We start from the raw sequence: 25198 nt of genomic DNA, 5'->3' as shown, positions 1-25198 counted from the left end.
GTGGAATAATCATGGTCAACCAGTCTTAATGGTGTTGTGTGGATTTTCTTTCCCGTAGACACCTGGGGAAGGGGTGGTGGAGATGGACTTGCTGGTAGAGGAAAAAACAGAAAAGTGTAAGTTAATCTGTTAATCTGTCTCTTGTATAAATAAGATATCATTGTGCTGTTTGCTTAGCCTGAACTGTTGAGCTTTGCTTTGTGGTCCTCGTGTGAGATGACATGTCTTGTACATTAAGAAACTCTCTTCACTCTGGTTATTAACTGATTATAAATCAAACAAATACAAAAGCAAGCCATCATATATTTGTTTTGTTCTTGCGCTTGCCTCTTAGGCACTCCTTTGTATCTGCACAGGTTGCATTTGCTTTAATTGTAACTATATTGTATTTGCTCGTACTTGTAACTATATTTACATTTTGAACTTGCACTTAAACTACACTGTCTGTAATGCTTAACGATATGCTTAACTTGCACATTACTCATTGTAATACTTTGCAACGGTAACTCAACCTGGATAAGCAAACAAATAATAATATCAAATCAGTTATAACCGCATGCAATCCACATTAACGGTATTTAGAAAGTATATTAGTTTTATATAATATACAGTTAGAATAGCTCCTTTTTGACATTTACTCACTCTTATAATAAACAATAACAACAACAACCGCATTCTTACCTGTCACTCCGAGCTACGCGAGAAAGTTGTGATGTTTATAGCAGAATGATGTTTAATAATATAAAATCAATTAGCAATACATATTAACTGTATATAGAATCTATAACAAAAACATTGTCAATGTCAAAAAAACAGTTAGAAAAACGCAACAGCCATTTAAAGGGGTGATATCAAACACAAAAGTCCAAGTTAGGAGAAGCAATTAGGCCAATCTTGTCAAGCATCAAGCAAATAGGCACAATTGGAAAGGTTGAAATGCTCTTTGTATGACTTGAAGTGACTGAGACACACTCAGACTGTGTGTGTTGTAGTGTGTCTGTGTGTCTCAGTGTGTGTGTGTGTGTGTGTATGTCTCAGTGTGAGTGTGTGTGTGTGTGTATGTGTGTGTGTGTGTGTGTGTGTGTGTGTGTGTGGGTGTGTGTGTGTGTGTGTATGTGGGTTGGCCCTGCACATGAAAAGGGGGCAGGGCAAAACCCTGCTATTTAAATATGTTGCCTTTTATTGTTTCATTTAAAATGTATTGTTTATTATTTTAAGAAAATGTGTGTTTATCTTAGCACGGGGTACCCCTGGCCCTGTGTATTTTGTATGTATATTTATAGGATGGCAAAGCTGTATGTTTGTTATTGTTTAGCAGCATGGATGGGAAGCCCCAACCACACAAAAACCTTGTGCAGAAGGTGACCATCTCCCGAGTTAATTAATTGATTGTTTCTAATAGGGAGATGGTCATCTGTATAAAAGCCTGCAGCTTTCAGTGAGTGAGAGAGTGAGAGAGTGAGAGAGTGGCAAAGCAAAACGAAAGTAAAAATACTGTTACGAGTGCTGGAAGCTCCAGCACCATATTTGTTTAGTTAAGATTTCTTTGTGTTGGTGACTTGTTTTTGTTTATTATTTATACTCTGTGAACATTGTTTTTGTTACAACCTTTTTTTGTTTTTGTGTTTAAATAAACATTAAAAAGCCATACATCTTATTAATAATAATAATAATAATAATAATAATAATAATAATAATAATAATAATAATAATACAGCTCTCCAGCTTCATATTGATTCTTTGTTGCTCAGGATTTGGTGTATAAGAAGTTATGGATGTATTAATATGGAAGTATGTTAACAGATAATGCTTCTGTCCCTGTACTTGTTAGAGGAGTAGTTTAGTCCCTGAGGGACGCATTTTGATTCTGGCAGCACTGTCCTAAATTACCATTAAATTGTTGTTTTGTGCTTTTTAAAAGTCTAAAAGGATGATTACAATAAGAAAGAAAGAAAGAAAGAAAGAAAGAAAGAAAGAAAGAAAGAAAGAACACTGTTGTCCAGCACAGAGAGCCCCGAGTGACTCTCACACCTGAAAGAACACTGTGTCTATGTGGCAAAGTGCCCCCCCTGTGTATGTTATATGTTACGTGTTGTGTGTAAATGTTGGTGTATAAGCATTGGTACACAGGATATAAGCGGGTCTGTGTTTCACGTGTGTGTAAATTGTATATTTGTATTTAGGCACGGGGATGGCACATCACATCACGTGCAAGTAAAAAGTAATAATATGTGAGCACGGGGAATTGCACTTTAATTAATTCACGTGCAGTTGTACCGAGATTCCAATTGAATGATTGACTAGCAATCGAATCTCGGTACAACTGCATAAAAGCTGCATGTTTTCACTCACTGGGGGTTGGTGTTCGGTGAGTGGAGAACGGGAGAGAGACCTTTTATTTTCTGTTCTGTCTGTTTATTCATTAAATGCTGAGCGCGGTCACGCGCTCAGCTTAACCAAAACTCCAAGTCTCTGTGTGTTACTTCCTGGCTCTGGTCTGACACCACCCACTCCGGCCGTCTTTGTGACACGTGATGTCCTGCGTGGGATCGACAGCGCCTCCAGGACTCAGGCCAGAGCAGGAACCGCATTTTCTTGGATTACAAAAAAAAAAAAAAAAAAATGGAAGGCTGGAACTGGAGAGATGGCTGCAGTGAGCTGGAGGATCTCCTCGGGGGCCTGGAGGACCAAGGCTGGTGCCTTGCTTGTGGAGTATACGGGCACACAGTGGTTGTCTGCCCTTTCCAAGAGGAGGAGAAACCAGCTCAAGGGAGGAAGGTAGGGAGAAGGAAGAGAACGGAGAAAGGAAAGCTGCAACAGCAACCACAACACCAGCCGGAGGAACAGCAGCCTGGGTGTTACTGCTGCGCTGAGCCTGGGCATTCCAGCACCAACTGCCCCTGGTACCCCCGCGGACAGCTACCCCAACTGTGCCCCATCTGCGGTGGTGAGCACTACGTGGCCCGCTGCCCTGTCCATCCGGAGAGAGAGGAGCAGGGGTCGCCTCAGTCTCCACCACCAGCAGGGGGAGGCAGACTGCTGCTCCCACCGCCCCAACCACAACTGCAACAGCGGCCAGAGGAGCCAGAGAACCTGTTCCCCTGGTGCACCTGGTGCGGAAAGGTGGATCACCGCTGGAGGGACTGCTCCGAGGTGCCACCGAGCTGGTGCGGGCGGTGTGAGGAACGGGGACATGACTGGTCGGGATGCCCCTATGCCAGCTCGCCAGTACCTGAGTGGGAGGAGCCCGAGCGTCCTACGTCTGAGTGGGAGGAGCCCGAGCGTCCTACGCCTGAGTGGGAGGAGCCCGAACATCCTACGCCTGAGTGGGAGGAGCCCGAACGTCCTACGCCTGAGTGGGAGGAGCCCGAACGTCCTACGCCTGAGTGGGAGGAGCCCGAACGTCCTACGCCTGAGTGGGAGGAGCCCGAACGTCCTACGCCTGAGTGGGAGGAGCCCGAACGTCCACAGCCCAAGAGGGAGGAGTCGGTGCGTCCACAGCCCAAAAGGGAGGAGTCGGTGCGTCCACAGCCAAAAAGGGAGGAGTCGGTGCGTCCACAGCCCAAGAGGGAGGAGTCGGTGCGTCCACGGCCCAAGAAGAGGAAGGTAGAGCGTCCACAGTCTCCACCAGCAGAGGGTGAATGCCTGCTGGGTCCCTGTCCACCAGCAGAGGGTGAATGCCTGCTGGGTCCCTGTCCACCAGCAGAGGGTGAATGCCTGCTGGTCTCCCCTTCCGAGGCAGAGCCGCACCAGTCCCCTGCAAGACAGGGAGGGCCGCACCAGTCCCCTGAAACAAGGGGAGACTACACGCCGCTCCCACCTCCGCCGCCAGGAGACTACACGCCGCTCCCACCTCCGCCGCCAGGAGACTACACGCCGCTCCCACCTCCACTGGCAGGAGCAGAGCAGCAGGAGCTGCCTCTGCCTCTGCCAACCCCACCAGCAGAGGAGGAATGCCTGCTGGTATCACTTCCCCCACCAGCAGAGGATGAATGCCTGCTGGTAACACTTCCCCAACCAGCAGAGGATGAATGCCTGCTAGTATTACTTCCCCCACCGTCACGAGGAGAGGAGCAGGAGCTACCTCTCCCTTCACCAGAAAAACCAGGACTAGATGCTGGCGGTCCTCAGCAGCCCTTGCATAGGCTGCTGAGGGAAGCATGGGGAAGAACCGCCCGGCCGCAGAGGACGAGAAGAGGGCCAACACCCGCACCCCAGCTTGTCCTGACTCCCTGCCTCGCTTCGCCCAAGGATGCCCGCCTCGCTTCGCCCAAGGATGCCTGCCTCGCTTCGCCCAAGGATGCCCGCCTCGCTTCGCCCAAGGATGCCCGCCTCGCTTCGCCCAAGGATGCCCGCCTCGCTTCGCCCAAGGATGCCCGCCTCGCTTCGCCCAAGGATGCCCGCCTCGCTTCGCCCAAGGATGCCCGCCTCGCTTCGCCCAAGGATGCCCGCCTCACTTCGCCCAAGGATGCCCGCCTCGCTTCGCCCAAGGATGCCCGCCTCGCTTCGCCCAAGGATGCCCGCCTCGCTTCGCCCAAGGATGCCCGCCTCGCTTCGCCCAAGGATGCCCGCCTCACTTCGCCCAAGGATGCTCGCCACGCTTCGCCCAAGGATGTCTGTCTGGCATCGCCTGGGGTTGCCAGCCGCTCCGCATCGCCTGGGGTTGCCAGCCGCTCCGCATCGCCTGGGGTTTCCAGCCGCTCCGCATCGCCTGGGGCTGCCTGCTCCGCATCGCCTGGGGTTTCCAGCCACTCCGCATCGCCTGGGGCTGCCTTTTGCTCCACACAGGGTGCAGGGTGCGAGGGAGAAGTGGAGCTCCCGCTGCCGCCTCTATGGCCAGGGGCTCCCCTCCCAAGTTCGCCTCCCGAGGGTCCGCTGCTGCTGCCGTCGCCTCCCGAGGGTCCGCTGCTGCTGCCGTCGCCTCCCGAGGGTCCGCTGCTGCTGCCGTCACCTCCCGAGGGGCCGCTGCTGCTGCCGCCTCCTCCCGAGGGGCCGCTGCCGTCGCCTGGGGTCGCCAGGGATCCTGCTTCGCCTGGGGTCGTCGAGGGTCCTGCGTCGCCTGGGGTCGCCGGGGCCTCTGCTTTGCCTCGGGTCGCTACACTGTGGCCGGAGCTCCATGAAGGGGAGCTGCCGGCCATAAAGAAAGGGGGGGAGGTCAGGAGACCAGCTTCCCCAGCCGCATTTCCGTGGCAGGAAACACGGTGGCCGGAGCCCCACGGAGGGGAGCTGGCGGCCACAAAGAAGGGGGGGGAGGTCAGGAGACCAGCTCCCCCGCAGCAGTTTCGCTGCTGGAAATTGGGTGGCCGGAGCCCCACGGAGGGGAACTGCCGGCCATGAAGAAGGGGGGGGAGGTCAGGAGACCAGCTCCCCCAGCTGCTCTTTCGCGGCAGGAGATAGTGTGGCTGAAGCCCCGGAAGAGGGAACTGCCAGCCACGAAGAATTGGGGGGTAACAGACATTCCACCATGGCCACCCCCAGAAACAACTTGCTTCCCCCTCTTCCAGGACTTTGGGACTGAGGGGGGAGGTGGCCATTGAGGCCATGTGTGCGTTGCACAAGGGGGGGTATATGTGGCAAAGTGCCCCCCCTGTGTATGTTATATGTTACGTGTTGTGTGTAAATGTTGGTGTATAAGCATTGGTACACGGGATATAAGCGGGTCTGTGTTTCACGTGTGTGTAAATTGTATATTTGTATTTAGGCACGGGGATGGCACATCACATCACGTGCAAGTAAAAAGTAATAATATGTGAGCACGGGGAATTGCACTTTAATTAATTCACGTGCAGTTGTACCGAGATTCCAATTGAATGATTGACTAGCAATTGAGTCTTGGTACAACTGCATAAAAGCTGCATGTTTTCACTCACTGGGGGTTGGTGTTCGGTGAGTGGAGAACGGGAGAGAGAGGAGAAAGGAAAGGAAAGTAAAGTAAAGTAATTAGTGTTTTCACTCACCGTGTTTGTCCGTTTGTCTGTTCACTGTTTAGTCTGTTTTGTTTGTCTCTTTATTTTGGCGTATAGTGCCGTGTCCCGTGTTTTTGTGTTCAGACCTTTTATTTTCTGTTCTGTCTGTTTATTCATTAAATGCTGAGCGCGATCACACGCTCAGCTTAACCAAAACTCCAAGTCTCTGTGTGTTACTTCCTGGCTCTGGTCTGACGCCACCCACTCCGGCCGTCTTTGTGACAGTCTAGCACAGAGAGCCCCGAGTGACTCTCACACCTGAAAGAACACTGTGTCCAGCACAGAGAGCCCCGAGTGACTCTCACACCTGAAAGAACACTGTGTCCAGGACAGAGAGCCCCGAGTGACTCTCACACCTGAAAGAACACTGTGTCTAGCACAGAGAGGCCCGAGTGACTCTCACACCTGAAAGAACACTGTGTCTAGCACAGAGAGCCCCGAGTGACTCTCACACCTGAAAGAACACTGTGTCCAGCACAGAGAGCCCTGAGTGACTCTCACACCAGAAAGAACACTGTGTCCAGCACAGAGAGCCCCGAGTGACTCTCACACCTGAAAGAACACTGTGTCCAGCACAGAGAGCCCCGAGTGACTCTCACACCAGAAAGAACACTGTGTCCAGCATAGAGAGCCCCGAGTGACTCTCACACCTGAAAGAACACTGTGTCCAGCACAGAGAGCCCCGAGTGACTCTCACACCTGCAGACCAGCATGGGGGAGCGCGGTGCTGGATGGAGTTGCAAAGTTTCAAAGTAAAGAAAATATATGAAGTGCAGCAATCATGCTGTGTTTGTATAAATATATGCAGTGCAGCGATCATGCTGTGTTAGTATAAATATATGAAGTGCAGCGATCATGCTGTGTTTGTATAAATATATGAAGTGCAGCGATCATGCTGTGTTTGTATAAATATATGAAGTGCAGCGATCATGCTGTGTTTGTATAACCAAGCCAGAAATATAGTTTGCTCTGGTTTAGTTTTTTCATTTCTTTAACTGAGCTGCTCACACTGTCTACAGCACACACCTGTTGTTACTGCAGATACAAATCAGAGAGATTTGAATGTCTCCATGGCAACAGGTACCAGTACAGGTTATGTGTTGAGCAAGTTGGTTTCTACAGAATTAACAATACTGATACAGGGTGCAAATAGATCAAAATAGATCCCCAGGGTTGAACTCCACTGGCTCTACAGTGGGGGCAGGGGGATTTTAAACCATGTTCTTAACCTAAATAGATCATCAAGAGTGCCAAGACTGGTACAGCATTCAGTGTGATCCCTGTCTGGACAGTCACCATTGCAGAAACCCACTGAAGAGGTACAATGAAGAGCAGATATCCCACCCAGTCAGTGTGCATTATACATGGATAAGGACTGGAGTGCCATTGCACTTGTGGGGCGGCTTCCTTATTAAAATCTATTGACTGTTTTGGAAGTATCATTTCATTTTTGCTGTCAATTATTTCAAATTAAGAAGAGAAAGTTTACAAAACGAGAGGAGGCCATTCAGCCCATCTTGCTCGTTTGGTTGTTAGTAGCTTATTGATCCCAGAATCTCATCAAGCAGCTTTTTGAAGGATCCCAGGGTGTCAGCTTCAACAACATTACTGGGGAGTTGGTTCCAGACCCTCACAATTCTCTGTGTAAAAAAGTGCCTCCTTTTTTCTGTTCTGAATGCCCCTTTATCTAATCTCCATTTGTGACCCCTGGTCCTTGTTTCTTTTTTCAGGTCAAAAAAGTCCCCCGGGTTGACATTGTCTATACCTTTTAGGATTTTGAATGCTTGAATCAGATCACCGCGTAGTCTTCTTTGTTCAAGACTGAATAGATTAAATTATTTTAGCCTGTCTGCATACAACATGCCTTTTAAACCCGGGATAATTCTGGTTGCTCTTCTTTGCACTCTTTCTAGAGCAGCAATATCCTTTTTGTAACGATGACCAGAACTGAACACAATATTCTAGGTGAGGTCTTACTAATGCATTGTAAAGTTTTAACATTACTTCCCTTGATTTAAATTCAATTCACGTTTTAATATATGTATTGAAGCACATATATTAAAACGTGGGGTAATTGTCTTAATCATGCTTGGTGCTGCTGTATATTTTAATATATATAAAACGTGTACCTTTTTTAAATTGGGCGTGACTATCACTGCTTACTGAATGACGTCACTGGCTGTGCTGTTTGTCTCCACCCATCATGCTCAGTATATCACAGCATGTCTAAGCTGAGCTGTCACAGTGTCAGCGCGTTTCAGACCAGGGAGAACACTTTGGCACTGCTTTGCGTCTAAGGTAAGACTTTCCAAAAACATTATCGAGATGTGTTTGTCTGTATGTAGATTACTAAATATCCATTAAAAACAGCAGCATGTTTATATGTGAAAGTCCAGTGTCCCAATAGGTTTTAAATATAGATTTTAAGGAGGCAGTTTCCTCAATAGCCCACGTTGAACATCTTACATTTATAGTTGCTTCTTGCAGAAGGAGTTTACTACTCTATAGGAAATAAACTCAACAAAAATATTATTATTACTATTATCATTATATTGAGATGTATTGCTTTTTAATATTTTTATTTTGTATTGTTTTAGATGCTTATGTGTTTCTTATACAGCCCTACTCTGTTTAAGTCTGTTCTGATTGGTTAAAATGCGGGAGTCATTTGAGCAGGAATTCTTCTAAAAATATATAAAGTGTAGAAATATATTCAATCTGTAGCAGCATAAAAAGTAATTTGGTCGATGGGATGTGCTGTGCTTTGCATAGCCTTGCTTACCCTAGTCAAACCTGCCAAGAAAACATTCAAATCAGATGTTTTCAATACTTCAAAGTGCAATATTGGGTCTTTATGCAAACATAGTGAAACGAAATCATTATAATTGATGATGTGTATTCCATATAGTATTGTTTGCTTCATGCAATAGTACATGTACGTTTTAATTTCCATCGCATAACAACCAGCGTTAGACTCCTACAGAAAACAGTGAGTGGACTGTAAAGTACGAAGCACGATACGCATCCCAAGGACCCGCTCATCCAGGTGACAAAGTCCTATTTTGTCAACAAAATTAATCAATTTTAAAAATGCAAGCTATATCTGATCCAATACACCAACATAGAATAATTTGAACAATAACGATTACTATGCAACTGTTTAAACGTTAAAAATATCTATTATTTTACATACTGTTTGGTTTGGTAAGAATGTCACACAAGTTAAATGTAAAGTGAGAGCAGATGTAAGCAGATTTCTTGCTACATAAAAAAAGAACCTCTTCCGTAAAACACAACTCCCCTGAATCCTGCTATGCAAATCACAAATTACTAATATAGTATTTTATATTTTATTCATTGATTTTGTTTTTAAAAAAAAATCGTAATGAAAAATCGCACTATTCTGTCTATTGCCACCACGTTTGGTTAAAACATGTATTCCTAGTAAAAGTGATTCTATTGTAACACAGCAGGGAGGGGGTTAATCCTCCCTGCATGGAAGAAAACATGTGCGAATGCACATTTGGGTTAATTGTTAATTATCCCCGGCACCTGGTAATTATTGTTAAATTAGGACCAGGTGCAGGGTATATAAGGGGTGCAGTCAGTCTGCTCAGGGCTGCTGTATGAAGGAGACAGCAAGGTGTGCTCTGTTTCCAAGCAGTCGGCAAGTGAAGCGTTTCTGTGGGTTTTGTTTGGTGGGGAAACGGCTTAGCCGTCCTACTTGTAGTCAGGGTGTTCCTGAAAGTTAAGTTAGTGCTCGTAAAGAGCTAGGTGTTTGTTTTTGTTTTGTATTTCTGTTTGTTTTATTAAAAGTGAACTCCCAATTTCTGTGTCTGGGTCAATTTTTAAAGGGGCAACGAACTCGAGTGGGTGAAGGACGTTACACTATATTATATTAATATTAATTAATATTAATATATGAATGTCTGTTGCAGGCAAACGTTTTTTAAGAGTTTAATTTTCATCGAGTTAGCGACCGATGTGTAAAGCGCCTGATTGTCACAGTGCGGGCGGCATGATAGCAGCTTAGCAGCGGTGTTCTGGAGCTGCAAAACCGTGGAGTTAGACTTGAACAACGCCTATTACAAACTCGACTCGTCTTTTAAAAAACTCAAACTCAACGAGTTAAGTAACCCCCTACTCTTTAAAATCATATTTGCCATTTTAAATACGAAAGCATTGTAAAGTATTGACATGTCCTAATAAATGTGAAATTCGAACAATTTATACGAGACAGTCCGCTAAACGATAGGAGAAACAAAACAAGGAAAGTCATGTGTGAAAACACTGACAAATATTACCACAGTAATGATCTGACTGGATCTTTACAAAGCTTGATCCCGTGTCTCAATCAGCTTGGCTTAGTGTGGAATCACATTGTTATGCAGATAAAAGAGCGAATAGTATTTTATTTAGTTAGGTCATTTAATATTGTATTTATCTGCATTTTTATTTAATTCATATTCAGTATTCAGGTTAATATTACTTTTCCATGTCTCCGATCAACACACACAAATAAACATGCTTTTGAAACACGCAACCGGGTGAAACATGTTCCCTATTCTGTAGTGATGGAACGACAATCACAATTCTACGCTTCTGAAGATGATTATAGTGATAGTACAGTGATTTTCCGTGCTGCCTTCTGTATGAGTCTTGATAAAGTCAACAGCCCCCCCCCCCCCCCCCCCCACACCAATAAGAAATAGAACAGTCCATTTTTTTTATCTTCGTCAACAACCGTAAAACCGCCATCGTGTATTTTATGAACGTTAGAATATTTCACTGTTATGACCATTAATACACGATGAAGAGGAGGAGTGTAGAAGATGTTTTTGTTCATGTCGGTAAGACGATAGTGACACAATCATATGCTTCTTGTATGTTTTGTAAGGCACAGATAAAGTTATCAATTTTATACAACAGGCCTATTACTAAGATTTTTTTTTAGTATTTGTGATTCGCATAGCAGGATTTAGGGGAGTTGTGTTTAACAGTAAGTGGTTCGGTTTTTTTTATGTAGCAAGAAATATTGGCGTGTCCTCGTCCCTGTATTATTAACTGTGTTCTTTTGAGAACAGAATATTGTATTTGGGAGGATTTTTTTTTTGGTATATTGTGTTCTGTATTCTGTCAAGGGATTCCAGTATTATTTGTTTTACACTTGTGTCCACACTGCTTTTAGCATGATGTGGAAAATTAAAACCAGGTAAAGGCGATCATCCAAATGAAGCTGAAGCTCTAATGGATAACGACACAGAACGCATGTACAGCGCTGAAACACGACGTTTAAAAAACACTATACTGATGAACCTCGTCATCTTAATATCAGCATCACAAGGGTATCCGTGGATTATAATTTATGACGTCACAGAAACCCTGTCTGGAATTATATTCCTGTAACTCACCAAAGATCATCTATCTATCTATCGAAGTCATTGTATTTATCTTGCTCTTAATTGTATTAATACTTGTACTGTGATTCTTGAAATGTATTTTTGTTTATGACTGTAAGTCGCCCTGTATAAGGGCCTCTGCTAAGAAATAATAATAATAATAATAATAATAATAATAATAATCTATCTATCTATCTATCTATCTATCTATCTATCTATCTATCTATCCGCATATTAAAGAACTGTGTAGTCATAATCAATGCTACTACTAAAATAATGTTAACAACAACAACAACAACAATTATCATACCACTATTATTACTACTACTACTACTGGCACTTTTTCAGAGCTCCTCCAATTCAAACAGTTTGTGGAAGGGTGATGGACAACTCACTGACACACAGGAGATAGAACTTTATTTGAAACGCCCTTGGTGCATAGATTTATTTCAGCCAGAAGGTGGCACTGTGATTCTACTCAGGGCGCAACCTGATAGCAGCGATGGTACAAGGCTGGCCGTTCACTCGTGGTGCGCATAGTGTTAGACTGGGGGCTGGACGCGGGTGTGGTGCGCATAGTGTTAGACTGGGGGCTGGACGCGGGTGTGGTGCACACAGTGTTAGACTGGGGGCTGGACGCGGGTGTGGTGCGCACAGTGTTAGACTGGGGGCTGGACGCGGGTGTGGTGCGCACAGTGTTAGACTGGGGGCTGGACGCGGGTGTGGTGCGCACAGTGTTAGACTGGGGGCTGGACGCGGGTGTGGTGCGCACAGTGTTAGACTGGGGGCTGGACGCGGGTGTGGTGCACACAGTGTTAGACTCTGGGCTGGACGCGGGTGTGGTGCACACAGTGTTAGACTGGGGGCTGGACGCGGGTGTGGTGCACTCAGTGTTAGACTGGGGGCTGGACGCGGGTGTGCTGCGCACAGTATTAGACTAGGGGCTGGACGCGGGTGTGGTGCGCACAGTGTTAGACTCGGGGCTGGACGCGTGTGTGCTGCGCACAGTATTAGACTAGGGGCTGGACGCGGGTGTGCTGCGCACAGTGTTAGACTGGGGGCTGGACGCGGGTGTGGTGCGCACAGTGTTAGACTGGGGGCTGGACGCGGGTGTGGTGCACACAGTGTTAGACTGGGGGCTGGACGCGGGTGTGGTGCGCACAGTGTTAGACTAGGGGCTGGACGCGGGTGTGGTGCACAGTGTTAGACTAGGGGCTGGACGCGGGTGTGGTGCGCACAGTGTTAGACTAGGGGCTGGACGCGGGTGTGGTGTGCACAGTGTTAGACTCGGGGCTGGACGCGGGTGTGGTGCACACAGTGTTAGACTGGGGGCTGGACGCGGGTGTGGTGCACTCAGTGTTAGACTGGGGGCTGGACGCGGGTGTGCTGCGCACAGTATTAGACTAGGGGCTGGACGCGGGTGTGGTGCGCACAGTGTTAGACTCGGGGCTGGACGCGTGTGTGCTGCACACAGTATTAGACTAGGGGCTGGACGCGGGTGTGCTGCGCACAGTGTTAGACTGGGGGCTGGACGCGGGTGTGGTGCGCACAGTGTTAGACTGGGGGCTGGACGCGGGTGTGGTGCGCACAGTGTTAGACTGGGGGCTGGACGCGGGTGTGGTGCACACAGTGTTAGACTGGGGGCTGGACGCGGGTGTGGTGCGCACAGTGTTAGACTGGGGGCTGGACGCGGGTGTGGTGCGCACAGTGTTAGACTGGGGGCTGGACGCGGGTGTGGTGCACACAGTGTTAGACTGGGGGCTGGACGCGGGTGTGGTGCGCACAGTGTTAGACTCGGGGCTGGACGCGTGTGTGCTGCGCACAGTATTAGACTAGGGGCTGGACGCGGGTGTGCTGCGCACAGTGTTAGACTGGGGGCTGGACGCGGGTGTGGTGCGCACAGTGTTAGACTGGGGGCTGGACGCGGGTGTGGTGCGCACAGTGTTAGACTGGGGGCTGGACGCGGGTGTGGTGCGCACAGTGTTAGACTGGGGGCTGGACGCGGGTGTGGTGCACACAGTGTTAGACTAGGGGCTGGACGCGGGTGTGCTGCGCACAGTGTTAGACTGGGGGCTGGACGCGGGTGTGCTGCGCACAGTGTTAGACTGGGGGCTGGACGCGGGTGTGCTGCGCACAGTGTTAGACTGGGGGCTGGACGCGGGTGTGGTGCACACAGTGTTAGACTAGGGGCTGGACGCGGGTGTGGTGCACTCAGTGTTAGACTGGGGGCTGGACGCGGGTGTGGTGCGCACAGTGTTAGACTGGGGGCTGGACGCGGGTGTGGTGCACTCAGTGTTAGACTGGGGGCTGGACGCGGGTGTGCTGCGCACAGTGTTAGACTAGGGGCTGGACGCGGGTGGATGCAGTCCACTCACTTTTTTTGGACACAGTCCACCCACTGTTTTTGCTGAAACAGCATTTTCCACAGTCCATCTTCATTGTTATTTGTCTTGAATAGCCTATTTGATTTCTCCCCAATACTTAATCCTTTAATGTTCCTCACGCGACTTTTCCTTTTATGCGTCTGCGCATGCTCTCTGGCTAAACAGTCACTGGAGTCTTGCACTGAAATTGATAAGCGGCACCGTAAACTGAAATTCATGTGACAACTGTTTTTTAAATGGAGGAATACATATTTTAAAGAACGTTATCATATAATAATAACATGTTTTGATTAATTTAATACATTTCTAAAGTAAACTAAGTGAATAATAGCATAACAGCTGACCTTGTTTTTTTCTTCCAAAACTGACAAACTAAACACTGTGACAGACTCGATGATAAACAGCATTTACTCCACAACAGGCACTGCCTCCCTCATCGGTCCTGCGTTCCCAGCAAGATCTCTCGATTTGCTGAAAATAATTGTGAAAGCTTATAATACAGCAGAAGTTATTTAATATCCTGTCTGTGTATACGAAGACACTGCACACTCGTTTTTACTAGGCTATAATATAAAGCCTTCTGTTCTTTATTTTATTGCATACATTTTGTGTATTGCATATATTTAATTGTGACCTGTTATTTTGTCAGATTTTAATGTGTTTTTTTTCTCTTTTTTAATTTTATTTGCTTGTTTCTTGTTTCTGTGATGTCTGTATGGTCTTTATAGTTGTTGTTGCAAAAGAGCTTTGGGATACTATATTGTATGTAAAAGGGCACACGTGTTTGGTTGTTATCAGATTTTTTTAAGCTTTAGTTTTTATTTGCGACCTGCGGTCTTTTTTTATGGCTTTTTAATTGTAAAGAGCTTTGGGATCCTTATAATGAAAGACGCTATCTAACACAGATTATGATGACCGTTATTATTATTATTAGTAATAGTATTATTATCAATCAATAACACACCGATGATGGAAAGCAGGAAGGATGTTCTCATTACAGTGGACATGTTACTTCACGGTCTTGTTAGTTGCCTCTCTTTTTGTGGAAGATATATCTTTTTTCTCTGGTTTTAAATAATCCTTGTCTAATCCTAACGTTGTTTTAAACATTATACCAGACATTTAGTGTATTTAATAACTGTTTTTATTTGTTTTATTTTTTAAACACTTTTCTATGGGACCAGTTAGGAGATCTGAATTGTCAGATTGTTTTCCAAATGGTTTCATGTGCGCACAACCGGCATTAACATTTTTGAAAATCCGATATTGCCGAATATATCCTTGCAACCAAATAATATATAACAGGCAAGGATAGCCCTCCTAGTTTAGAGTCTCCTTTTTTATTCTGGGCTGGGAACCTTCCATAGACAATCTACCCAACAGTGAGATTGGCAGAATTTTACAGTTTAGCGTGTTCTACTATTAATTCAAATTATTATACTGATTATTGGTAGCCTAAAACTTAATATAATATAATTCTTTATATGCAAATTAACATTTTCCCATCCATGGCCATGGCCAAGGTGGTCAGACCGTCGACCATTGTGGCGACACACACTGCGGGTTGAGAGGGGTCTCGCAGTTGGGGGGATGTACATCTTCATAGAACTCATGGAGGGGTTGGGCAGCAGGGTTGTCCTTTCTAACGTCCCACCTTTCTTAAAGGATGACCTTCTAAAGCCCCATCTTCAGGCCCTAGGGGAGCTGAAAACAGTGATCCACCCCACCCCCCTAGGGTGCAAAGACCAGCCCCTCCGCCACGTCCTGTCCTTCTGACGCCATGTTACCATCCACCTGGTGGGGGTGGTAACTGTGTGATTTTTTTCTCCTCGGAGGAGGTGCGGTGCTACCACTGCAGAGACCTGGGGCACCAAAATAAAAGGTGCCCTAAACTCAAGCAGAGCGCAAACCCATCCACGCCAGCACTGCACACCTCTGAGTCATCTCCCCCTCAGGGCCCTCAAACAGGTATCTCGAGGGGGTCCTTAGGACCGGAGAGCCGGTCCTGCTGATTGAACCAAAGTTGCTGGACCCTCCTCAGCCTCCCCTCGAGAACAACCTGAGCAGGATCTTTGATTTCTCCTCGACCCCCCTCCGCTCCACAACGAGGAGAACCCTGTACTATTTGTTAGATAGTTAATGGGAGTTTGTGTTAGCACCGCCTTTTTGATTAGGGGATGCTGATAGTATTTTTTTCATCAGCTATTACATCAGCCATACCATCTTGAGTAAGCCTCATCTAGGATGATCTTAGAAGCTAAGCAAGGTTGGGCTTGGTTAGTACTTGGATGGGAGACCACCTGGAACACCATGTGCTGAGTGAAAGCTGATAGAGCCCTCCTGTTGGTCATCAAATAGGACTACTACTAATAATAAGAACAACATTTCTATTGAGGTTCCAATGTGATTGAGTATTCTGTTTTTTATTTTGTTTTGCTGTTTTTTATATTTGAAGCTTTCCCTCTATGAAGGTGATTAATAGAAAGTCTTCTCTTTCTAATGCAGAGTCTGCTGTGATGGGGGAGAGAGGGCTGCTCATCCTTCTGCTTGCAGGTGGGTTTCCTTTATTTCTGGTTTTCTTACTGTTTGCTTTGATATTTTCCACATTCTCTCTCAGAAAAGTTAACGCAGTTCTTAAAGCTGCAGTGTCCCTCAGTCACGTTCACTGTGAAACTAACATGTGATTCCTGGGTGTCTGTGTGTTTACTGCACTGCTCCACTGCTACAGAGCAGACCTGGCTGCTGTTATATCTGCTCAGCTCAGCACAAGCTATTGATCGGTACTGTGGGGGGTATATGGAGGCTGTCTGTCTGTCTGTCACACCTACATTGTTACAAATGTGTAGCGAACCGCTTGTCCACTTAAGACGAAATTTTGGTTTGAAACTGGAAAATGAATGGTTATCATGCACAGGCATGATGGAAAATACTGTATAGTGACTGCTTCTTTTTTCTTTAATTCTCTGTGCAAACTCCCTGGCAGAACATGTAAAATCAAACCATGCTCAGTTGTTAGTGCTGTGAAAGAGCAGGCTGGAAATGTCCGCTCTGCTCCCCCGCTCCATATACAATGTGCTCGCTCCGCTCCGCACACAGCCTGGCACCGTGAGCTGTCAAGGCTGATTGATGGGCTATCAGGAGGTTCATTGAAACAATAGAAATGTCAACAGACCGCTCACTTGAGGAATGCAGACTGATATAATCAAACTTCAATACATGTCTGCAAGTCCTGACTGATGAATACAAATAATACAACAACACCTCATTGTTATAATATGTTTTCTATGTAGCGGTCAGTTTGACTGCTCCTGGTCGGAATAGGTATGACAGTATTTTATCTCACTAATTTTTGGAGCGACGCGATTCTTTCTTTGTCAAGGTAATTAGTACATAGATTTAGGAAAAGTCAGGAAAGCACAGCTCCGTAACTTAATATTTAAATTAAAATCCAAAAAACGGTCAAAATGACCGCCTTGCTCGTTCTAGTGTTAATCATGTTGTTTTTTCTTTATCAGGGTTTTGTGTGCCTGCGTACAACCAGATCAGAAAACACGTGTTTGTGGAAACTAAGAAGAGTTGGTCTGAAGCTCAGAGGTACTGTAGAGAGAAGCACACAGACCTGGCCACTGTGCGCAGCCAGGAAGAAGCAAAGCAGCTCTTAAATATTACAGGAGCTTCTCTCTGGGGTTCCTGGATCGGGCTGTATCGTGATGACACACAGAACTGGCAGTGGTCTAACAGCGATGATGTCATCTACTCCAACTGGAGGGCAGACGTCTTCTGTGCTTCAGTCAATTCAGACGGAAAGTGGACTGATTTACCCTGCAACCTTCAGGAAGCCTTCATGTGCTACAAAGGTAAAGACGTAATTGTTGCTATATTGCAATTGATTATTCATTCATTTTAGTTGTTATAATTATTAAGCATCCCTGTGAGGGGAGCTTGTATGAGTTTGCAAATCCACCCACTCCTACAGCTGCTAATATCTCAAAAACTATTTCAGCTTGCAAATATTATCAGTCAAAACCCTGAATACAAGTTGCCCTTGAAAGGATACAAAAACATACAGTTATTAGATGTGTTTGGTGTGTTTCAGAGGCAGTTCCAAAAGATACCTACATTTCATTAGTGATAGATGGATGGAGCTATAACACTGTTCCCCCCCTCTGGTGAGGTGTAGGGCATCAGGTTTACCTTCCCCTCTGGGCTGGGGTTTGCTGTGTGAAGGTTGAAATCTTCTCTGGGAGTTCTGTGGCAGCTCATTTCTTTCAGATTCAGGAAAGTCAGGCTCTGCTTCATCTCCTAGTACCCGAGTGCTGCTGGTATTGGGCCGGGTATCTGTATATTTCACCATACTCTCCTTTAGCTTCCAGGATGGTGGGCATTGAGTTGTCTGCATTTACCACTGCGCTCATGGCAGCTCTGACCTCTGCAGACAGGTTACGTATGAACAGCAGCTTGAAGCTCTTGTCTACATTGTCCCCTGGATGTGCTTCACCTGCATAGTAAAGGAGTTTCAGTTCCTTGTAGAAGTCTCTTGGGTCCTCATCCTTCTTGCATTGTCTGAGACAGGCTGTGTGCAGGGCTGTGCAGGGATCACCGGGTCCTCATCCTTCTCATATTGTCTGAGACAGGCTGTGTGCAGGGCTGTGCAGGGATCACCGGGTCTTCATCCTTCTTACATTGTCTGAGACAGGCTGTGTGCAGGGCTGTGCAGGGATCGCCACACTTGGAGCATTTCCCTGTTATGGCAGCGCACAGTTTCGCAACATTTTTCCTGGTCCACTCCTGTACTGTGTCTACAATTGTGAGAGATAGTAGTCAGGCCTCATGCAGATCACTTGTCAATCCCCAATCATTGATAATGTCCTGGATATGACTAGTGTGTCCCTCAGTGGTGATGCTCTTTTTAGCTGCTGATAGTTGACGCTAACTTGTGGTGTAAACCATTAGTTCTCAGTTCAGGTTGGCGTGCTTCACCATTGCACATTGCAGAGTTGTAGACTGGGCTCTGGGCTCACCAGGGACTTGCCTTCTGGGTTGTGCAGTGTATTCAGGAAGTGAGGTCATGCTCTGAGCAGTGCTTGGAACAGCTTCTTGCAGACTTTGGTCTATCCTGGAGCTGTGCTACTTCCCTGTAGAGTTTTTACCAAGTCCTTTAGGCTCTCTGCCTCAGTATTGTTCACAATTGGAGAGGATGTTTTAACTCTAAGTAAAAGTATTTGAGTTGGAATCAGGTTCCGATGACCCTTTCAGAGCCTGCAAATCTCTGCTTTTACTTTCCTGAGCTCCTCCTCTCCATGTTCTAGCTCTGCGTGGAGCCTGGGAATGTCCTCCTCTTGTTGCAGCAGCGTGCTTAGTGGTTTATTTGATGCTCCATCTGTTGCTGGAGATCTTCGATCTGTTCCTCTCTGTTCTGTAAATCCTCGGCTGCAGTGCTTAGTTCAAGTTCACCCACTCTCCTCTCCAATCTTGTTACATCGGAAGTAAGGGAGGAAGTTAGGGTTTTTCTTCTGGACCATGTCCTTTTGGATTTCAACATCTTTGAGGGCCTGTCGCCCCCGACAGCAGCATAGTGGCAACTCTGGATGCAGATCTCATCTTTGAGGGCCTGTCGCCCCCGACAGCAGCATAGTGGCAACTCTGGATGCAGATCTCATCTTTGAGGGCCTGTCACCCCCGACAGCAGCATAGTGGCAACTCTGGATGCAGATCTCATCTTTGGATTCCTCTCACATTGCCAGGCATTGTCTTGCTGATAGCCTTCCAGCTCAGCAGTAGATTGACTTTGCCATTCGATCATCTCAGACGAGTTGCTTGGGTCTTGATTTGCAGCATTGTAGAGGAGTGCAGAGATCACCAGCTGTTTGGCTGACATTTCCTATTCCTACATTATTATGACTAGGGGCTCTAGTGATTGTAAGGTAGAAGTTAGCACTCAGTATTCAGTGAATCCTGATTGCTAACTTATTCTGTGTGTGTGTGTCTGTGACTGTGTCTGTCTGTCTGTCTGTGTGGTGTGTCTTTGTGTGTGTATGTGTCTGTGTGTGTGTGTGTGTCTGTGTCTGTGTGGTATGTCTGTGTGTGTGTATGTGTCTGTGTGTGTGTGTGTGTCTGTGTCTGTGTGGTATGTCTGTGTGTGTGTATGTGTCTGTGTGACTGTCTGTGTGTGTGTCTGTGTCTGTGTGGTGTGTCTTTATGTGTCTGTGTCTGTCACAGAAAATAAATAAATAAAGGGACAGTTATTCTGAGAGAAATGTAATGGCAGTCCTTCGTAAAGATAGTGAAAGAACAGGGAATTTCTCTCTCCCGTTTATTTACAGACAAGCTTCTATGGGGAGGTAAGTCTAGTAAAAAAAATATTCATTCAGTGTACAGTTGTTGCCCTGTTGTAGTCATGCAATGGAGACTACAAGGTTAGACAAAAAAGAAACAAATGAGTAAATAAACATTCCACAATGAAAGGTGTTATAATGTTATAATGCCTGGGATACAGGTTAGGAAATTAATTAAGGACTATTACACAGTAATAACATGTGTGCTATTTACTGTACAATCACTGACTCAGTACATCACACACTCAGCGTCATTAAATTAGGGTTTTTAGAGCTAATTGATCTTGTCCTTAACGAGTGATTGGATTATTCCTAATGTTTGTCTCGAAATTCGTTAAATAATTTCTCCATGCAAGTCAAGAACAAAAAAGAAAAAATAATTCCACAAACAATGTTCAAAGTTTCTGTACTTTGTGGTACAACAATAATAGTACCACTAATTTAAAGGATAATGCAACTAATAAAGGTAATAACAGCTTAAAATATTGACTATAGAAAATATTAAAACAGACAGTTAAATAATCAAGAGAATGGATGAGATATATATATATATATATATATATATATATATATATCTTAGCAGACACTCTTATCCAGGGCGACTTACAATTGTTACAAGATATCACATTATTTTTACACACAATTACCCATTTATACAGTTGGGTTTTTTACTGGAGCAATCTAGATAAAGTACCTTGCTCAATGATACAGCAGCAGTGTCCCCCACCTGGGATTGAACCCACGACTTTCTGGTTAAGAGTCCAGAGCCCTAACCACTACTCCAAACTGTGATATATATATATACACACACACACACACACACACACACACACACACACACACACACACACACACACACACACACACACACACACACACACACACACACACACACACACACACACACACACACACACACACACACACACACACACACACACACACACACACACACACACACACACACACACACACACACACACACACACACCATATACCATATACCATATACCATATACCATATACCATATGCCTTGAATTTAAAACTTTCTCACCATCAATTTGAGGGAAAAATTAAACATCAAATAAATCTGCATTTACAAAGATCCACCCTCAATTACACTCGTGGTGCAAACACAATCCTCTGTGAAAACAAGTGCAGTGATGTTGTCCGGTTTAGGGCTGGCCTTTGGCGACAGCTCCGAATCATGTTAGCTGTCTAATGTCAACGTAAACAACGAAGCAGGCAACACATTCAAACAATTGCACAGCCAATATTCCATTAAACAACGTTACGACAAGGCATTTAGACAACAATTCATCAATGAACTAACTAATAACATTTGAGTCAAAGCAACTTCTAGAGATTTCACTGTAAGAGATTCTCTTCCAATCGCTTAGCTTAAAAACTCCAGGCTGTAGGGCACATCCTCCACTCCACACGGAGTGCCTTCACCGAATGCACCACTCGGGAGCTCCTATTGGTTTACCCTTTTAAACCCATTTAGACCCTCATTTATTTATTTATTTATTTAGCAGACGCCTTCATCCAAGGCGACTTACAGAGACTAGGGTGTGTGAACTATGCATCAGCTGCAGAGTCACTTACAACTACGTCTCACCCGAAAGACGGAGCACAAGGAGTGACTTGCTCAGGGTCACACAATGAGTCAGTGGCTGAGGTGGGATTTGAACCGGGGACCTCCTGGTTACAAGCCCTTTTTTTAACCACTGGACCTCACAGCCTCCAAATGATTGATTCTCATATTATTGATTCTCATTGAACATCGAAACAGGAGTAAATTAGCCAACTAAAAAATATACTTCTGGCATAACAGGTTTCTGAGAATTTTGCCCCATGTTTTTAAATAACACACAGATGTACTTGACTGTAGACAGGATGCAGTTTGTGATAAGTTGTAGGATTGATGAAAACACACAAGTTTGTTTTGGGTTCAGTGCCAGCTCACCTCCACAGCTTCCAGCCTCTCAGCTTCTGTTTGTTTGTGTTTACAGAGACCAGCAACATAACTGAGAGATACACCCTGATTGAAGAACTGAAAACCTGGACTGAAGCTCAGCAGTACTGTAGAGAACACCACACCGACCTCGTCAGTATAAAGAACGCCAGTGAAAATGAAGACCTAGTGAAGAAAGCGCAGGGCAAGCCCTTCTGGATAGGCCTGTTCAATGAGCCCTGGAAGTGGTCACACCAGGGGGATAACTACACATTTCACAACTGGAACTATGGGGAACCAAACAATAGGGGAGGGGTTGAGAACTGTGTGATGATGAGTAAGACTGGTGAATGGACTGACACTGGCTGCAATTATCAGAACTCCTTCTTCTGCTGTGAGGGTGAGGACCCTGTTCAGACTGTGTTCTCATTTAATTCAGTGTAAACCTGCAGGTTGAAAGAGGGAAGCATGATTAGATCTCTTCAGTCGGTCCTGGTTGTGACAAATCTACCAGTTTCCACTTTGAGAATCAATCACAGAGGGTCTAAATGGGGTTAAAAGGGCAATAAAAACCCCAGTTATATTTCCTTAGGCTTTAAGGTATTGTGCTGTGCTGTGCAATATCGTATAATAACAAGACATGTACCTTTACACCTTCTAAAATAACATTAGCATTGATTGACAGTGAACTGAGTTTTTCTCACATCGATTTCTTTGTCTACCTGGTGTTTCCATGACCTTCGTCACTCATGCCAGAATGATACTCATGTTACAGTACAAACCACAAGCATGTTAGTATATTTATTATCACCATACAGTTCTACTAGTGTCCCACATTCTTACAGGACCAGTAATCTGTGACTGTTGGTTCCATTTCCAGTGGAAATCTTTTCTCTGAAGAACACGTTTTCACTCATCTTTATTGTGCTGTCCCCTCTCCCCAGGCGGCTCCTCTGGTCAGTGTTTCTATGAAGAAACTAAGAAGACATGGCAGGAAGCTCAGAGCTACTGCAGAAACCAAGGTAGAGACCTGCCCACCATTCAAGACCAGGCCAGGGTTAATGAGCTTATAGGTCTTATACCTTCATATAGTAACTGGTATTGGATTGGGCTGCATCGTGATAAAGAGAACTGGCAGTGGTCCAGTGGAGGTGATGTCATCTACTTCAACTGGGGACGATACCTCTTCTGTGCTTCAGTCAATGCGGAGGGAGAGTGGGAGGATTCACTCTGCAGTCAGGGAAACTATTTCATGTGCTACAGCGGTGAGTTGAGATTCAATTCCTTTGTTAATGAAACAGCTGACTGGACTGGGGGTTGAAGCCAGGTCCCCTGGATACTGCACAGGGGCCATAATCTTGAAATGTTCAAAAGAAGAAACATCTTCTCAAATACAGTATGTTTCTAAGTTTATTATTAAGAAAAAATGTTAAGAAGGTGTGTTATTCATAACAGTTTTTTATGATTGTTTTTCCTTCATAAGAAACTTAAGAAAATGTGAATTCTTCAAAGAAATGTTCTTATTGTTTTGTTTAGATTGTTTATATTCCAGACAGCAAAATCTTAAATATGTAGCCCTTATTAGACATGTAGAAGGAATATGTTTAACAGTTAAATAACTATTTGTATTAGAATAAAAGGTGATAAAGAGGGTTGTAGCTTTGCTGTATTGTGTGTAGTGGGCTGAACCTCACATGACTGATTCGTTTGTTATGCAAATGAGGTCTGACAGGTATTCTGCAATATATAAAAGTTGCATCTCCCTGTTACAAGTTAGTTTCAGTCACCGTGAGCAAAGAACAGACTTTCATACACAGCTGATAGCACAGCAGGTGCTCGGTTGGCAGGTGATTCCCTAACCAACACTAGGCTACATAAATGCCATGTTTCATGAGGTACAGCCTCCACAGTGATGAGCCAGTCTCGTTGCTCGTGTCAAATGTAACTTTTCTTTCTCTTCTAAACAGTGTTGTTGTGATCATACACTGGTGGTAGAGTTTGTTTTTAGAGATTGAGGTTAGCAGTTTTATCATCCCGCTTATCATACACAGGCAATCTTATGACATACGGGTCTCACACCACCACCGTGTACAATAAGACTGTACAATAACAACGATTATAGGAAATTATTGTTCACCATGTATAATAATATAAATAATTAATACCACAGCCACCTGAACTCTGCCTCAACCAATCAGGTTCCTGGTAGAGTGCTCATTATCATGCAGTCGACGCCCTCAGAGTTTAGAATGTTGAAACTGTCATTGGAACAGGCTGACTTCAAAACAGACAAATAGCAGCCAGTACAGGAAAGTACAGTACAGGGGGGGGTCATAATGATACTGTTTGCTTCATATTGATTGTACATCGACTGTGAGGAAAATATGAATAAATTGAAAAAGAACGGTCATTATTCCTAAATCATTAAATGAACTCCCCCATCCCCCACTTTGCTATTAAATACTTTTCAGACATAAACTAAAGAGACTCCCATGCACTGCTAGAGATGCTGCTTTTCATGACCTTTATAGCTGAGCCGAGTGTGACTCGGGTTCAATCACTATACAACAGGAGAGCCAGCGCACTTCCACAGATGACATTGATTTTGATCTGCTGTTTGTGTTTACAGAGACCAGCACCATCACTGAGAGATACACCCTGATTGAAGAACTGAAAACCTGGACTGAAGCTCAGCAGTACTGTAGAGAACACCACACCGACCTCGTCAGTATAAAGAACGCCAGTGAAAATGAAGAAATAGTAAAGAAAGCGCAGGGCAAGCCCTTCTGGATAGGCCTGTTCAATGAGCCCTGGAAGTGGTCACACCAGGGGGATAACTACACATTTCACAACTGGAACTATTGGGAGCCAAACAATTGGGGAGGGGATGAGAACTGTGTGTTGATGAGTAACACTGGTGGATGGTTTGACTATAGCTGCCACTTTCAGTTGCCCTTCTTCTGCTGTGAGGGTGAGGACCCTGTTCAGACTGTGTTCTCATTTAATTCAGTGTAAACATTCAGGTTCAAAGAGAGAAGCCTGATTAGATCTCTTCAATAAATCCTAGTGGTGACAATTCTAGCAGTTTCCACTTTGAGAATCAATCACAGGCTCCCTGCTCAGGCTGATGGGATGGTCAATATCCTTCCAGAGGTA

At 45.2% G+C, this 25198-nt stretch overlaps 2 protein-coding genes across 2 annotated transcripts in view; both read left to right on the top strand.

Moving 5' to 3' along the window:
• The window catches only part of LOC131696665 (zinc finger protein ZFP2-like), a 273747-nt gene that overhangs the window by 30366 nt on the left and 218183 nt on the right, over positions 1–25198 (top strand). The window lies entirely within an intron of this gene.
• On the top strand, positions 8178–24020 carry LOC131721184 (macrophage mannose receptor 1-like). The gene is made up of 6 exons (XM_059014514.1): positions 8178–8264; positions 16255–16302; positions 17265–17606; positions 22101–22442; positions 22987–23064; positions 24010–24020. The coding sequence occupies exons 2-6, from the start codon at positions 16266–16268 to the stop codon at positions 24018–24020; spliced, it is 810 nt and encodes a 269-aa protein (XP_058870497.1). The 5' UTR covers positions 8178–8264; positions 16255–16265.

Source organism: Acipenser ruthenus, chromosome 48, assembly GCF_902713425.1.
Source record: "Acipenser ruthenus chromosome 48, fAciRut3.2 maternal haplotype, whole genome shotgun sequence".
Classification (NCBI taxonomy): Eukaryota; Metazoa; Chordata; class Actinopteri; order Acipenseriformes; family Acipenseridae; genus Acipenser; species Acipenser ruthenus.
This window is presented reverse-complemented; position numbering and strand designations above follow the sequence as displayed.